The following is a 16,682-nucleotide window of genomic DNA, read 5'->3' on the forward strand; positions in this document are numbered from 1 at the left end:
CTGACCATGTTGCCCTTCTGGGAAGCTTACAGCATCCCTCAACTCTTGTCCCAAACGTAAGCCAATGTTTGGTTTGTAAGCAAGTAGAAGGCTACTAAGAGATCTCATAAAATCTGGACAGGAAAAGAAAACTGATTTTCCTGCCTCTTATAATGATCACACCAAGGTTGCAGTTGTAGATATTCAGGCACAACTTCCAGAGAAACTCATAAACCCTATTCTTGAACAGAAGAGAGTCAATTAAGGGTAAAAAGGCAATGCAATGGTTTCAGCGTGATGATCTTAATTCCAAGTTCTTTGATGCTTCTATTAATAGATGAAAAGCTATGACTAGATTGATAAAATATAATAATCGGATGGTTTAGTTTTTGAGAGGTAGATAGCATAAAATATGCAGCACTTGATTTTTTATCAAGTATTCAATGATTCAATCAAATTGATTACTCAACCTCGATTGATAAACTCACATTCAAAACAATCACTTCACCAGATTCTAACAGATGGGTTGTGCCAACGGATTCATTTGGAAATGTAAATAGGTGGTACTTCTATGCACAACTTGTTGATGAAAAATAATATATTTCATTAGTGGTTGAAGGACTGGATTCAATGATCAACCCACAAACACTAAATTAAGGAGAAGATTTCGAGTAAACTTAACTAAATATAAGTTCTAAAACCAAACATATGCAACACAACAGATCATTTAACACTCGAGGTTTGAACAATGGTATGGATCATGAATGATAGTAACATGTAACGCATCACTTAACATTCAGTGTAGATTAAAGCATAAATGAAACATGAAAGATCAGCACGGACGATTGTAAGGATAAACAAAAAATAAATGATAAATACCGAATATCAGATCATAGGCCATGCTTCCAATAGGCAACTCACCACCATTGATAAATCGATCAAAAAAGAAAACCAATTGGCGATCTGCAATCAGAGAAGTCCTGCATTGAGACTGGTCTGTGATCCTCAATATCAGAAGCCCCATCACCACAGAACATGGGGAGAGCCAATCAGAGGGGGGCCATGCTCCCCCCCTACCCGATTTCAAGTGATTTCCAGTACATGTATTACATACACAAGGTCTGCCAACCACCCTCATCATGAGATGTGCCCCCCAATCACCTCCAATATCTCACAGTGGTTAGACTGTTCCAATTTCCTCTCTCTCTATCACATTATTTTGAAAAGGTTAAATTAAAAAAAAAAATCATATTTTTAAAAAATTAAAATATTTCTATATTTTGGATTGGGTGTTGAGACAAATTTACAGGTGGATATTGGTGAAACTTCCAAACTACAGAGCCCTCTTGCTCCCTCCATTTCTCTTTAGCAGGGTTGTAATCAGGTCAAACTCTAGTTGGATCCATGCTGTATCCACATCCAAACTTGATAAAGAAAAATCAAGTTCGAATTCATGTTGGGATCCATCAATTTAGAAAGCTCAAAATTCGCATCAAGCTCAATCAATAATTGTATTTGATTTAGGATTGGAGCGCATGATTTTAGTTAGACAGCTAGCAAACGTCAACAATTCCCAAAATTACAAGGACTCCTCACAACAGTCCTCCATATATGGTGAATTTGTGGCAGATTGCAGTAGTAAAGGAGCACGACATGGGAAGTAAATGATTGGTTTTAAAAAAAAAACAATTACTTTGAGAATGTTTTTTAAGTTCCCATTGAAGTTAGATTTGATTGAAAGAGAATCAGAATATAAGTGCCACCTAGGTGTTGGGAACTGAAATGATGGTGTTGGAAAGTTATAGAGAGCTTGTTCGAGAAAAGTATAAATCCGAACATGGAGAAAAGGAATTAATGCAACCATATATACATTCATACGGTTATCGGATCGTTGGATTTTGATGGGGGGCAAAATGGATCGTCCTGCTCACAACAATAGGACCACCTAATTTAGCCAAATAGACCCCAACAACGATTGAGCCGGACCTCGGTCCCGCTAAAAGCCAGTCCGACCTCGGGCTCTGTCAAAGGCTCAGTTGACCTCGGCCGGATCTCTCCGCTGCCACGACTTGCAGTAACCTCCTCTGATGTTTATAATGACGTCCCGACCAAGCTCGAGGCGCCCTTATATATTCGCCGACACGCCCCGACCGAGCTCGGAGCGCCCTTTATACTCATCGACGCGCCCCGATCGAGCTTGAGGTGCCCTTATATATTCGCTAACGCATCCCGACCAAGCTCGAGGCATCCTTATATTCGCCGATGCGCCCCGACCGAGCTCAGGGCGCCCTTTATGTTCGCCGACGCGCCCCGACCGATCTCGGGGCGCCCTTTATATTCACCAATGCGCTCCGACCGAGCTCGGGGCATCTTATCCATTAACGCGCCCCGACCCTCGAGCTCGAGGCGCTCTACTGGACGACCTCGGGACCGGAGAAGTGAGGCCGACCTCAGCAACCGCCAAGCCAACCTCTCTGAATATACGCTGTGGCCCCTCATCGAGCCCGGCCTCGCCCATGATAGCATCCTCGTGCGTGCCCACGCCCACCTACGTGGCCGTACATTACAACGTCACCGCGCCATGCTTGCTTGCTGGCTAACGACAGTGGACAATGCCATGCTGCTCCAGCCATACCCTGTCGCATCCGTCAATGCCTTATCGTTCACAGAAACGGCCTATGCCGTGCGCCTCAAGCAAGCTCTAGCTGCGCACCATCTGTCTAAAACCTATCTTCTCTCATGATGAGGACAGGTCATACCTCCGCCATCTGGACACCTCTACGGAGACTATATATAGGCCCATCAGGTAACACTAAGAGAACTTTTGGACCAACTAAGATCCACTCTAACTTGGGTGTCGAAGGGCCCTCACCGGAACCACCGGTGAGGCTTTGTGCAGGTATGCCGTCGCGCGGGAGGTGGCTCTCCTCATTCTCCGCCCCGGCCAGTAGCTCCCTCGACTCCCCCGACGTGGTCACCCTCGGGCCAAATTTGAACCACAACATATTTGAATATAGCTCAATAGTTACATCCAAGTTTGATCCAATAAGAAATTGGATCCTATATATGGAAATCGACTTCATTCCAATAAGGTTATAGAAAACTTAAATGGATCCATACCCCATTATTGTAAAATATTTAGATCGAGTTATTGGATTTTCAGATACCATTTATACACCTACTCTCTAGGATCATGTGCCTCTCTCTCTTCTTTCTCTTTATACACACTAGCCAAAGATGTTAAGCAGCTCTCTCTCTCTCTCTCTCTCGCTCACACACACACACGCACACAAACGCTCTCTCTTGGACACAAGGTGTGACTTTAGATAAACCCGGGCTCCATGACTTCATTGCATTGATAAGACTTCGAGGGAACACATGGCATTGCTTTGAAGCAAGACTTAGAAAAAAGGGACCATAAGTCCATATATGCTGGTGATTCCATTTCTACAAACTAATGTGCTTCAATTAAATATTTATTTTAAGTGTGTTTTGTTTCCAAACTATCCCTATTGGATTTTTATGCCTTATGCCCGAATTCCTAGTTTCTAGTATGATATCAATTCTATTAAACTATCTCTATTAGTGTTGCTTCTGTTTTTTTTTTTAATTTATAAGATCTTCTCCCAAAAGGAACCTGAAGCTAGGTTTCTTATCTTCTCCTAAAACGCTTTGTTTGATTTTTCGTTTTGTTGAAGCATTTCTCAGATATTGTTACCAAGCACATTTTTTCTAGGAAGTACTTTTCTTCAAAAAGTTGCAAAAGTACAATTCTTAAGCTACACCAAACATTACCCGAAAAAAGTATAACTTTTATCCCCCTTCAACCAAATACATTCCTATGGGACTTACATTCTGCTGATGTCTATCAAGCGGAAAAGAAAATAAAAGGCTAAACACCATGGTGTGCCCACATAGCAGCCGGCTAAATGAAACATCCCACACATCACCTCGAGATATGAGGTCCCACTGGAGTCTTTTACTTAATTATTCTATATTTTCTTTTCTTTTCTGCTGTAAGTTTTCAAGAAATGATACAAACTGGCTTGTTTTGGAAAGTTCAAATATGTCTGAAAGTTATAATGAAGCTTGGAGTAGGAAGAAGGTGGTTTGTAAAAGGTCATTCTTCTTCCTGTCATCATATTATTTTTTTTACGAAAAGAGCTCCCATCATAAAGACCTTCTTGAAAAATGTCATTCTTTTTCAAGAAGGTCATTCTTTTTTAGCTGCTGATGTCTATGCATTACCTCATAGAGACCTTCTCGATCTAAATAGTAGAGAACAAAGTTTTAGTTTCCTCCTTGCCTTTCATTGTTGTTAAAAACATAATATGCTGTATCGTACCACACTGGACAGTATCGGCATGCCGTACAGTGCCATACCAGTCCGATACTGGAACCGGTGGCGTACCGACACTCGGTACATCAGACGTACCGCTTACGATACCATACTGACACTATGACAATGTGGCACCGGTATGGGGTCCGGTACTAGTATAGCGAATCTTACTTAAAAACGCCTATACTGGTGAGGCCAAAGTCACCAAACCTTCATTGCTGGAGTCAATCGATTGTAGTTTTATGCTAGAGCTCATTCAAAAAAGAGCTCCCCTCACTATTTATTTGATCTTTCAAGGTTGAAAGTTTTAATCCAGAGAAGAACACCATCAAGAGCAGTAGCAATGCAAGTGTTCTTTTTTGCAAGCACAGCATCCCCTGGGTGTGAGGACTCAATTAGAACAGAAAGTTTGCATACAAGATCCCCTAATTTACATGTATGCTGAAATTTGAAGTCAAATTACAACTACCTTCAATTGAAGGAGAAAGCAGAAACCTGGGTACCAAATTCTCTTTTTCTAGAATTTAAATTTGAAATTGACGTAAGGAGATAGTATTCAGTGAAATTTAGATTTCAATGCTCCAGAAAGGGTTTTTCTCATGGGATATTTCCATAAAATATGGCTAGTCTCCCTGCTTGCTATTTTGCTGCAACAGCATCATACTTACCCCTAAAACCAATATAATGTTTTCCACAGCAGGACTGCTCACTGATGTGCTCAACTCAAACAAAGTTCTTAGAGATCAAAGAATGGAAAATAGTAACCTTGAAGGGGTTTCAAACATGACTCCAATGCCTTACAGTTTATCGTAGTAGAGATTGCCTGATTCGTCAAACTATTTAGACAAAGATCATATATCTTTTCAACCTTTGTCTAAGCTTTCTTAGTTAATCAGTCACCTTAACATGAGCATTTGTCATGCATATTGTACGTACAAAATTATCAGCAAACCCTGCCAGATTTTATGCATGGAATCTAATTTTCCATAAGAACTAAATAACAAGCAGGAACGGTAAATCAGGTAATGGTTTTGGATATGTCTTTACCTGGCCACTTTATCTTGCAACAAAAAGCAAAGAAAGATTGAAGAAAAGCAAATGAACAAACCTGGCTAGTAGCTGCAGCGTAAACCTTTTGCTCAAATCGAACAGCAAGTTTCTGAAAATCACTTAGACCCTCAGAAGCACCTGGTGGGAAGTGTTTCTTTAGAGAGCTGATTCTGTGCATTTAAAGAAAAAATAGAATTAATTGATCAAAACATTATGCAGAAGCTACAGGTGGCTGAAAAAATTATCAACAAAAATTAATGAAGAAAATTTTAATCTGTAAAAAGGACATGATGAACATCAGAAAATATTGAAGAAAATTGATTTTATACTGATCTAACAGTCAGGAAAAGTGACATAATGTCTTCTAAAGAGTATAGCATTCCTACTTTCCTAGTATATTGGCGTGGAAAATCTGCACAGGGGAAAAAGAAAAAAATACAAGTAATTACGCATCCTTGTGAGTGTAAACATATTGACCTAAATCACCAGATCAACATGTTTATACTAGTTGCTTGCAGCTACCCTGGAATCTGGACCAATATGTAAAATGCATTCAATATCGAAACTTGCTGATAAAGGAAAACAATAAAACAAACTGTGTCATCTTTTAGCAGTATCATAAATCAAAGAAGTAGCAACACTTAACCATAAGCAACACGTATTCAAGCAACTGCCTATACTAGTGAGATGTCTATTACCTTATATATGTGATAACCAAAAAGCCTTACCACATATAAGCAGGGTCAGGCCTTATGCATTCTTCACCCTTCAAATGTTAGAATGAAAAACCATAGGGAGAAAAACAATGTATAATCTTCCTCCCAATTTTCTCAGGCTTCACATTGACAAACAAACAACCAGAAGTTATCATCATAGTGATTCCACAAATTTTAATTGCATATAACTACAATACAGAGCTTGAGTTCTTGGTTTCAGTTTCAACTAGACCAAATGAGTTCCAGCTTGAACAATTTTCAATTGAAAATTACTGAAACATAGAATGGTCAATTAGAACAAGAAAAGATGTCAGATGGACAAATAATAAAAATAAGTAAGCTAGATATCATCATAACGCATATTCTATTTATCAGGAACTTTGGGTGTATTTTTTCAGTAGCTTCAAGCATAAACATATGTAAGATGTCAAATAAAAGATTCCCCTTAAAGTGTAAGTTTATTATTTGATCACATATTGACTCATCAACAATGAAATGCCTAAGTTTCACCATAAATGGGCATATGTCAAAAAGTTTACGTAAATCTGTATCTCCTTGCAATGTAATAATGCAGTGCTCCCATATCTTCTGAAAACTGCTTCTGAACATTTAAAAGATGAGAGCAAAAATTTGGCATACGTACTTCATATACAGCATACACTATGGATTTGGCCCCGTCATTTTCTGCCAAAACTGCAAAACTAGCCTCAATTCAGTTCAGTTTTGGAGTTTTGAAAAAGAATCCCAGTCGTTCTGTATTATCTTAGAAAGTGATATACCTCATTCTATAACACTGTAGCTCATAAACAGTGACATGCTTCATCCTGAGCTGGTCCTAGATTCACCAGAAGTTCACCCTAACATCCTCATCTCTAGTGCATTTTCATATGCCTAAACCTTATTTGATGCCCATCAATCTAAAAAATACAACATAATCCGCATCATGCTATATTTATATCATCTTTGATGGGAATTAAAATAGGGTTAGACCAGACATGGATGTCGCTTCTGAGAAAATCGACTTATCGACAGGTAGGAGATTCTGATCAATTTCACAGATGAAGGTAGCAACAATTTCTCTAGCTTAATGACCAAATCACAGATAACATGAAGATCCACTTTGCTATAGACGAAAGAAGAGAGAAAAAAAATTAAATTCGTTTTCTCATCTTCAAAAACTACAACACTATAACAGAATTCTCCATGAATATTCAATGTGAGATCCATGACCTTTCCTAATTAGGGTATGGATCATGATATATCGAAGCCTCCCTTATCCCTGTACAATTGTAAATATAATGATCCTGAATTCATAAACTTGACAAAAGAAAGGAAAGAGGGGGGAGTCTATCCAAGACACTCTTCCTATAAAGACAGATCAATGGGCTCCAAGTGCATTGAGGAATACATGTGACATCTTAACACTAGTATAGATATAATCATATAATCCTAATTGTTAGAGCATCAAAAGAATTAAATGATAAGTATTTATAATCATGGAGTACTTTTTTACTTGCTTGTTCCTTAAACTCTCTTTCATGAGACAACCACACCATACACCTTTTGCCTAAAACTTCTGCACAGTTTGTGCATGGTACACTGTGTCGATCGGTACTAATGCATACCTACTGTACCATACCATACCAGTACCAACTAATATATAGTATGGGGGCCATACCGAGTTTCGGTACGCTAAACCAACCGCCATAATAGGCGCACCAGCATTGTACTAGGATGGTACCAGTACGGAGAGCGAACCTTCTATTTTTACAGTGTTGTGTCCCACAAGATACTTGATACGCCAAACTAACCCTCATATCAAGTGTACCGATACTATATTAGGATGGTATTAATATGGGGTTCGATACCATGACGGCTAACCTTGCTTCTATCTTTACAATGTTGCATCCCACAAGATACCAATCCACTATCCTGCAAAGTTACAACCTGGATTCCAACTGAAATCTCACCCATTCTCCTAAGCAAGAGTCAGTAAGGGTTCTCCATTGCACATAAACTCCGCCTCACTGTAGCGCAAATTAAGAACAACCTCTCAACGCTTTTCAGAATGTCATAATAGAATACCTTTCTGCACACCATGAGTGGCTATTGGACCCTCTGCTACAAGGCAAATTAGATCATTTTGAGCACAAAGTGCTAAACTAGCACATAAGTGCATGATCATCCTATCTTCTATCGTAAGAACACAACAAGAGGTGTGGTTATTTTTAGCTAGGTGGACAAATTTTTTTTTTTGGTAACAACGACATTTCATATGGCTCTAATGTGGGTACAGCCAGCCAAGTCTAGAGAAAGTAAATAATACAAAAAAGAGGGTATATCTACTGCAGTTGTCTAGATGAACTCTTTGGAGTTTCGGACAACAAATGAGGCAACTCAGTCTGCTGCTCTGTTCGCCTCCTGAAACACATATACTGCCTGAAAGGATCCCCACTCCTAGACCAGTCTGCGGGTCTCGCGGATCAATGGGTGACCATCCCCATATCTATCCGCTCTTCGTACCCAATCAATCACCGTGGATGAGTCTCCCTTGAGGCACACACAATCGGCACCAGGTACACGCTTCGCATAAGAGATACCCTCCCAGGCTACAGTTATATATATCCATGGCAACCACATATATATATCCATATCTTTCAGCTTGCAGACATGTGACATATTCTTACACATATATATATCCATGGCAACCACAAATGTCCAAGTAAAATTGCATGGCATAACTAAGAAGTACTTCATGTAACTACCAGACTAGCATCTAAATCATGGATGGCATGATGATATCAGATATCAAGCAAGTTTTAGGCATACAATCTAGGATATCAAGATCACTCTAGTGAAAAGATCATGCAATAAAACTTATTAGGTTGCTCTACAGGTCATGGAAAAGCTTAATAGGTGGTTATTCAGTCAAAATTTAAAAGAAGGTCCTCAACCACAAGGCTCCCACCACTGTGGAATTTGGGGAGGTTCAGATGCATATAACCTTAGCCCTATGTGCTGAGAGGCTATTTCCATGTTTTGAACCCATGACACCCAAGTCATAGTGCAGCAACCTTACCATTGCACCAATACCCGCCCTCTAGGTGGTTGTTAGTCAAAAAGCCATAAATAAATCATGTTTCTCCAGCTTGAAACCACATCAAAAAATTTTCCAAGTTGTATATAAGATGGTTCAGTAATATCTTAGCAACAGCAACCTAAGCATTTGTTGCTTCTAACGTATAGAGGTATGTGAGACATTTGATAGGTCATAACAAGAATGTCATACTCATGAGATCATCATGAAGTAATATCTTAAAGACTTGATTTAATTAACAAGCCAATAAAATATAATCATTGATGGAGCGAGTAAGAAAATTCGATGAGGTATCCATACCAGCCAGCACGTTTACATAAACACAATAGTTTTGTAGGAGATGTTAGCATATGATATATTCTCTTCAATTAACCTACGATGTTGATACAGTGCCCATTTCATCTACTATTTTAAACATATAAAAATACAAACAATCACAACATGTGTGATAAAAATTACAGGGAAAGATACAACCATTTTCAAACTAATTTACCTATTCGAATAGTTGTATGCATAATAATGGTACTCCGGAAAGCTCTTATAATAGACATATTATGGGAAGGTCATTGGTTAAAACTTATCTAGACTTTTAACATCTTGCCTAATACAGAATGATGTTTGTTTGTCATTATCATAACCAATTTGTAAATCAAAATTCCATATCCTCTATAAGATAGAACTGACCATCTATAGTAGTGGCTACACAAGATGGTGGACTTATGAATTGCGTTGTATAAACATGCACTTAAGTGTACACATCAACATGTAACAACATAAATGGATATAGCACCTTTCAAGAAGAAAGTGCAATATAGGTAGAAATTTTAACCTTAGCAGCATGTGGTCTCCAAATGTCCAGCATGTAGATAGGAGTAGAGCCAGGGGACATGGTGGGAGAGGGGCATGGCACCCCAAAATTTTGGGGTTCCTTTTGATTCCCTTATGGTAAGTACAAGTGCAAATATTGGTGTTGGCCCCACTCCACTCATAAAATTGGTGAAAATTTGTTATCCCACTACCATGAGAAAATTGGCCCCTCCTAGTTACTCTATCTTCTCTCATCCTTATGTCATAATTAATTTTAATTAGAAAAACCATGCAATAAATCTCCATCGAACCCTCCTAAAAACTTTGTAGTCTATAATATATTAATCCATACCCTCTTTTTTCTCTGTAATCAAATAAAGGAAGAAAAAGATATCTTTGCCAGTATTTCACATCTCCACAACTCCATCCAAACCAATTGCCCTCTTTTAGCTCCTCTCTGTATAAATGTCTATCTCTATATCAACTAATTTTTAAAAAAAAACTGTTTAAAGCTAGACAAGACAGAAGTTCAAATGGCACGAGAGAGCAGAAAACGAAATCTATCCCAAGTGGGAAGGCAGTGAGGGTGAGGAAGAGGCCTTTCCCTTGACTGCTTCAATGTTGTCGAGCCGGAATTGGTACTGAAAGACGATCCTATTTGGCTTTCTTATTTTCATGCCTATTCAGTGGCCAAGATGATCCCCTCGCAAGAAGTATAATGTTTCATTTTTTCCTTAAACTTATTTGGTCATAACAAATGACTGTTTTTTTTCTTGCTCAGTTATTTATTTCCATCAAATGTATCGTTCTTTTATGATTATTTGTTTAAGGGCTCTTTGGATGCTTCAATAAATAATCCATGGATTGTTCCTCTACAAGGCTACCATTAAGTACTAATTATTTCATGGGAAGGAAGAATCTTTTCTAATATGGAAAGTTAAGATTACAAAACTCAAGAAAAATTATGACAGTGGAAACCGCCTTTTAAATGGAATCCGGTATTCTATATTTTCTGGATTACAATCTCCGAAGACCAAGGAAGGGCTCTTCCTCATTGATTTTCTTCTCTCCAATCACTATCCATTCCCTTATCTTCAGCTAAATGGAGAACTTATCCTAGAACATCCTATGCCTGCACTTCCAAACAGAGCTTAATTCTTCTCTTCTTCCATGTACTGGTGTCTAATAATAATTGTTTGATTGTGAAGAATGTTTGCTTCGATTAGGATCATAATCTTAGAGAGAGCACTTTAAATAGATTTTGCTTTGCTGTTGATTAATGATGTAATCTGTTAGCAAATAGACAAAGCTTTGTTTGTACTTTATCACATTAAAAAATAAATAATATGATCATTAAAATTTCACAATTTGAAAAAATACTTTATATAAATATGGTAAGATTTTACTCCAAATCATCGCAAATTCAATTCTTTTTCTAGCATCTATGAACTTACTTGTTCTTCTTAAATCCATGATTTTTTTAATACTGCACTATGGAATTGGGCCTAAATCATCATGATTTGAATATCATATGAATACTAAAATAGATGTGTCAAAGCATTATTATTAGTAGACATGGCAGGAACTGACAATCTAACCTTGCCTCCTTCCCCGAGGCAAAATCTTGGCTTTCCCCCAGTATATGACAAAGCAAGTTTTTCAAAGAAGATTTGCCTATGTGCTTCTTGAAAAGGATTATTAAATAAACAGAAGTAATACAGAATTTACTCTAGAATCCTAACATGGATCCCTTCAAGAGTATAACCTTGTCCACAGGGTTCTAAAATAGGGTCTTTCATATAGCTTAAATAGGGTCTTTCACATCCCTTATCCTTCTTTAATTTTTCTACTGACATTTTATGCATTTGATGAACCTATACATGCAGCTGTTATCATAAACAGCACAAAACAACTTCTCATAACAAAGGGAAAAGGGACAGGTCAAATTGATAACTCGTGGTTGATTTTCAGAACCATCCACTTTGCCATGAGCGTTGCCGTTAAGTTTTTGAACAAAGTGCGAGCGGCTCCCGCACCGAGGCGGGTTCGTAGGTCTCGGAGTCTCGGTTTTATAGAATCGGAGCAAGCACCAACAAAGAATAGGTTGAATGAACCGGACACCGTACCTCACCCGAAATCCCGCTGCAAAAAAAAAGGAAAGCACCTGCAGCGTACAAGCGGAGGAGTTTTTAGGTAGTCTTTCCCTATTTCCGAGCTTGGTTGGTTAGCTCCTTTCGTACTTGTATTGTATTTGCTTTTCGTTGACTAGCAGAATCAACGCTTGAGCCTACCTTCGCACACCTCCGTTACTCTTTAGGAGGCATCCGCCCCAGATAAACTACCCACCTCGCAGTGTCCCACCCACCCACCCCCCCCCCCCCCCCGAATGATCGGTGCGGCGGTTAGGCATCCTTAGACGAAAGAGTGGTCTTTCAGGATTGGTCGTTGTGTGTCACCACCTCCCACCTATCCTACACATTGACAAGGGTTTAAGAATACTGGAAGCAAACACAAAGATGGCGAAAAACAAGTCTTCGCCTTTCGCTGAAAAGCCCTAATGGGTCTTCTTCTTTTTTTTTCGTTTTTTTCCATGTCCATGCTCTACTTCAACACTATCTGCCCACCCCTCGAAAAATAAACCATATTATCCCAGACCACCCTCACCAAAACCACAACAGAATCAATGTCACAATTTCATTCATAAGGGCGCCACTAATCAATCAAAAAAAAAATTAGAAACAGGAAGACAAACCACAAATAAAAGGAATCAAGGACCGAATTATGGAAAGAAGAAGGGAGGGGCAAAAAAGATTTCGAGATCAACATTAAACCATCCATCATAAATCCCTAGCAGGGAAACAAATAAATCGAAAGATAAATATCGAAACCAAAGGAAGAGACAGGAGGTTTCGCTCACATCTTGCCGACGACCCTCTGCCGCGACTCGGCGTTGAGGTCGGACCTCCAGTCGGCGGGGCGAGCGTCCGCGCGGGCGGAGCCCTCCACCCTGGAAGGATTCCGAGTGCTCCCTTCCATGGGAGTGAACCGGGGTTGAAAGAAGCTCTCAGTCGGGAGAAGTAGAGAAAGGAGAAGCGAAAGCCCCTCTCCCTCTCTCAACGAGTTTGGAAGACGGACGAGACGAGGGGGTGTCCTATTTATAGGAGGAGAGCAGGACGGCGGTTTTAAAATTTGGGCGTGGGGAAACGCGTTTTGGGACCAAGGAAAGGACGCCCTAGTAGGGATTGGGGAACCGTGAGAATCATGTGTGATGGAGTCCGGGTCACGCGCGCATTCAGTACACGAAAGTTGTGAGTCTAAAATTTAAGCGAAGTCCCTCTCTGATAATTTTATTATTTTTAGGCCACCTTATGTTGCTTGCGATGCCTAAGTGACGTGAAATAAAATATCTGTAATTGTTAGGGCTGTTCTATCTGAATATTGCCATTATTGTGCACTTATTTTCCATTATAATGGCCAACAATGCATGTTAAACTGCTACTAATGTCATAGTGGAAAATTTTAGGTGGGCACTCACTTTAATACTAGAGAGTTTAATACCTTGGTAGTGTCTTGTCATGAATACTTTGTAGTCAAGCGAAATTTGTTAGTTATCCTGGAGAATATGTGAAATGCAAGATTTTTTTTTCTACCAATATCTCATTTTGCATCAATATTAGAGTCCCACCAATACGATATAGCCAATGTATATATAATTATATTTTCTATAAGTTTTATTAAATAAATTGTTTAATTAATGAAACTCAAAAGTAATGTTTAAAACTAGTTGATAATCCTAAGTTACCTTTTATTTTGGTTGTCATTTAATAACTCGATCCCAAGTTAGATCTCCGAGAATTTGGGCTTCCCCGAAACTTTCTGACATATCGGCAGAGATAGATTAAAATCTCGATGTATCTTAAAATCTCGATGCATTTTAGTCTCAGACACTCACTCGGATGATGAATATCATAGGATCTAAGAATCTTAGTGAAATGTGAAACTCGTAACAAGTCCTTGGCTAGTTATTTAATTACATTCGCTCTTTGTTTTTAATCTTGACTTTGTAGTCTTTTGAAGTGGAAAATTAAGATTTTTTGACTCTTTTTTGTGCTAAGAATCTTTAATTTCCGAAACTGCTCCAAGTTTATTTCGATAATAAAAGGAGATCATTATCTAGCCAATGTGCACTTAAGTTCCATTAAGACAGTAGGTAGCACTCCGCATGGCTTCTAGCATCATCTGTCTTAATAAAGTTTGAAGTAGGCTTGACATTGTCCAAGAAACGTGTGAAATGAAAACAAAGTCCTTGACTAACACTTCAATTATATTTTGGGCCACTTTATTTTATTCCATATTGAGATCTGCAAATGATTTGCGTTCTCTATATGAGATATGGAACTACAATGGTTTCAAACCTAGTTAAATGTTGCTATTAATGCGTTTCAGGGCCCGCCATGAATTCCCTTTATATGTTCCTATTTTTGCTCCTCCATTCCTGCTATTGTGTCCAAAATAGTTTGTTAATTCAGATCCTATAATTTCCCACTCCAACTTTCCATAAGAATATTTGCCTTTTTGTCAGAATGCTCATTTTAATTTCATTCCGTAAGATCAACACACATGAACAACCCTATAACACATTGTTCTCATAGATAAATATAGTCATTTTAAGCAACAAAGTTCTTCCTAAATTTCACTTTTTGATTTTCCCTATAGATGGATTAACACAAATTAGCAACCAATCAAATTTCATTCTTTCCATGGATACTTAGGAAGATTTTTCAATGAGAAATAGATAACAATCATTGGAACTTCAGAGCTTGGAAAACTCATGCTTTAACAATCACATTTTGTTACTCCGACTAATTTAATCTAGAACATGTTTTGCGGGTAAGCCTAATTCCAATTCTTCCGAGGCATTTGCACAGCAAAAACTTTTGAATTTGGTAGAACTGAGAAGAGCACTTTATATCTGTTATATTAGATATGATAAAATATATTAGTATATCAAATGGATTCCATAAGATTTATTGTCGATATCATATTCATACAACATATTGATATTTTATTAAAAATAGATGCAAAGTTATCTTGTAGATATTAGACAGTTTGATTCTTGTATTTTGATCCTATTCTCAAATTTGTTATGAGTTGAAATTGTTGTTTCTACATTCATCTTTAGGTGAAAGGAATAAAAGCCACATGCCTTAATTAAACCTTTTGTAATTCAATTTAATTTTAATTATATTATTGATTAGATAAATTATAAATTTCAAACATATTAATTTTTTGGGCATTTCAAATAATTCTAACTTGGTAGGTAGTTTGTTTACCAAATACATGCATTTTAGAAATGTAGTTATTAAATAGCAAAATTCTGCTGCCAATGGCTTTTTTTAATCATGACGTACTCAATATGGGACAAAGAATATCATCATCCCATCTGTTCCATTAATAAATAAATCTCATAGTAAAAATTTTGATTAAATATTAATTACAATACAAACATGTTGTCCCACCTTCTGTACAAACCAAGAAGTGAAAAATAAATACCTTGGTTAAGACGTAAGCAAGCCCTAGCTTCAATATAATGGCTCAAATATTTTATAAAGGGACACAGGCAGGCGCGCTATATAAAGAGTCATCCCCCTTCGAGAGATCGAAGAACGGGTTCTCTCCAAGCTAAGGCTGCAAATGGATCGGCTCAGATCGATCCGATTCGACTCTGTAGTCCCAACCAAATTTAAATTTTAAAATCTGCAAGCCTGAATCGAGTTTTAAAATTGGATCCAAACTATTTTTTGGATTGGGTTCTACAATTAGACCTAAGCCATTTTTTAGGTCGGATCTGATTTTACGAAATTCGGATTCGATCCTACCTGGCCCATTATTTTTTTTGGATATATTTCGAATTTACTGACTCTGGACCCGATTCCGACCCGAACTGAAGAGCCGAACCCGAAATGGAGCGTTATAAATTGGAATCACAGCGCCAGAGTTTTCTTCTCCCGAGTCCCTATCGCCATTCCGAGCGCCGCCTCTTCCGAGCGCCTCCTCCGAGTCGGGTCGACCCGTGACCAGCGATGAAGCGGTAGTTCATGGCGTATGGGTTGTTGGTGGAGATGAAGTGGAATGAGAGGAGGGGGACGGTGAAGAGCGCGACGAAGCAGTTGATGCCGGAGCACTGGTCGGGGCTGAATATCCTCCACCATTTGACAGAGCCATAGGCCAGGATCATGGCGACGTAGAGCGGGACTACCGTCGTGAGGACGTGGTAGAGATCGGCAGCTGTGATCATCCTGTCGACGAGGTTTGGAAGAGAAGTTGGAGAAGAGAATGAGCTATCGATTTGGCTTCAAACGACAGAGCAAAACAGAAGGAAACCCAAACGCCGAGCTCTCAAGCTTTTGGTTTAACTCGGGACAGGTATAGCAGCAAGAAAGCCAGAGAAGCAGACCCAAGATGGTTTCTTTAATGAATGGGAGCTATCTCAGATATGTTCTTGTGCCAGAAGAAGAAGAAGAAGATGACAGGAGCTCCACATAGCTGTGCTCTGCTTCAGAATCTCTTGGGCCCAGAAGAGAGAGAGAGAGAGAGAGAGAGAGAGAGAGAGAGAGAGAGAGAGAGAGAGGACCGCTGGTTTGAGTTGGAAAGAAGGTGGCTTGTCTAATCAGTCATATAGATAAAAAATAGT

The 16,682-nt window shown here is 38.7% G+C and overlaps 1 protein-coding gene across 2 annotated transcripts in view; it reads right to left on the reverse strand.

Annotated features, from left to right (window-relative positions):
* LOC120109136 (mediator of RNA polymerase II transcription subunit 15a-like) overlaps positions 1 to 13,099 on the reverse strand; it is a 33,533-nt gene extending 20,434 nt beyond the window's left edge. For both annotated transcript variants that reach the window (XM_039122889.1, XM_039122886.1), the window contains exons 1-2: positions 12,906 to 13,099; positions 5,427 to 5,538 (exon numbers count right to left, since the gene is read on the reverse strand). In XM_039122889.1, coding sequence (XP_038978817.1) covers positions 5,427 to 5,538; positions 12,906 to 13,024 — 231 coding nt within the window. In that variant the 5' untranslated portion in view covers positions 13,025 to 13,099. The remainder of the gene's footprint in view (positions 1 to 5,426; positions 5,539 to 12,905) is intronic.
* Between the last annotated feature and the right edge of the window lie 3,583 nt (positions 13,100 to 16,682).

Source organism: Phoenix dactylifera, chromosome 2, assembly GCF_009389715.1.
Source record: "Phoenix dactylifera cultivar Barhee BC4 chromosome 2, palm_55x_up_171113_PBpolish2nd_filt_p, whole genome shotgun sequence".
NCBI classification, from domain to species: domain Eukaryota; kingdom Viridiplantae; phylum Streptophyta; class Magnoliopsida; order Arecales; family Arecaceae; genus Phoenix; species Phoenix dactylifera.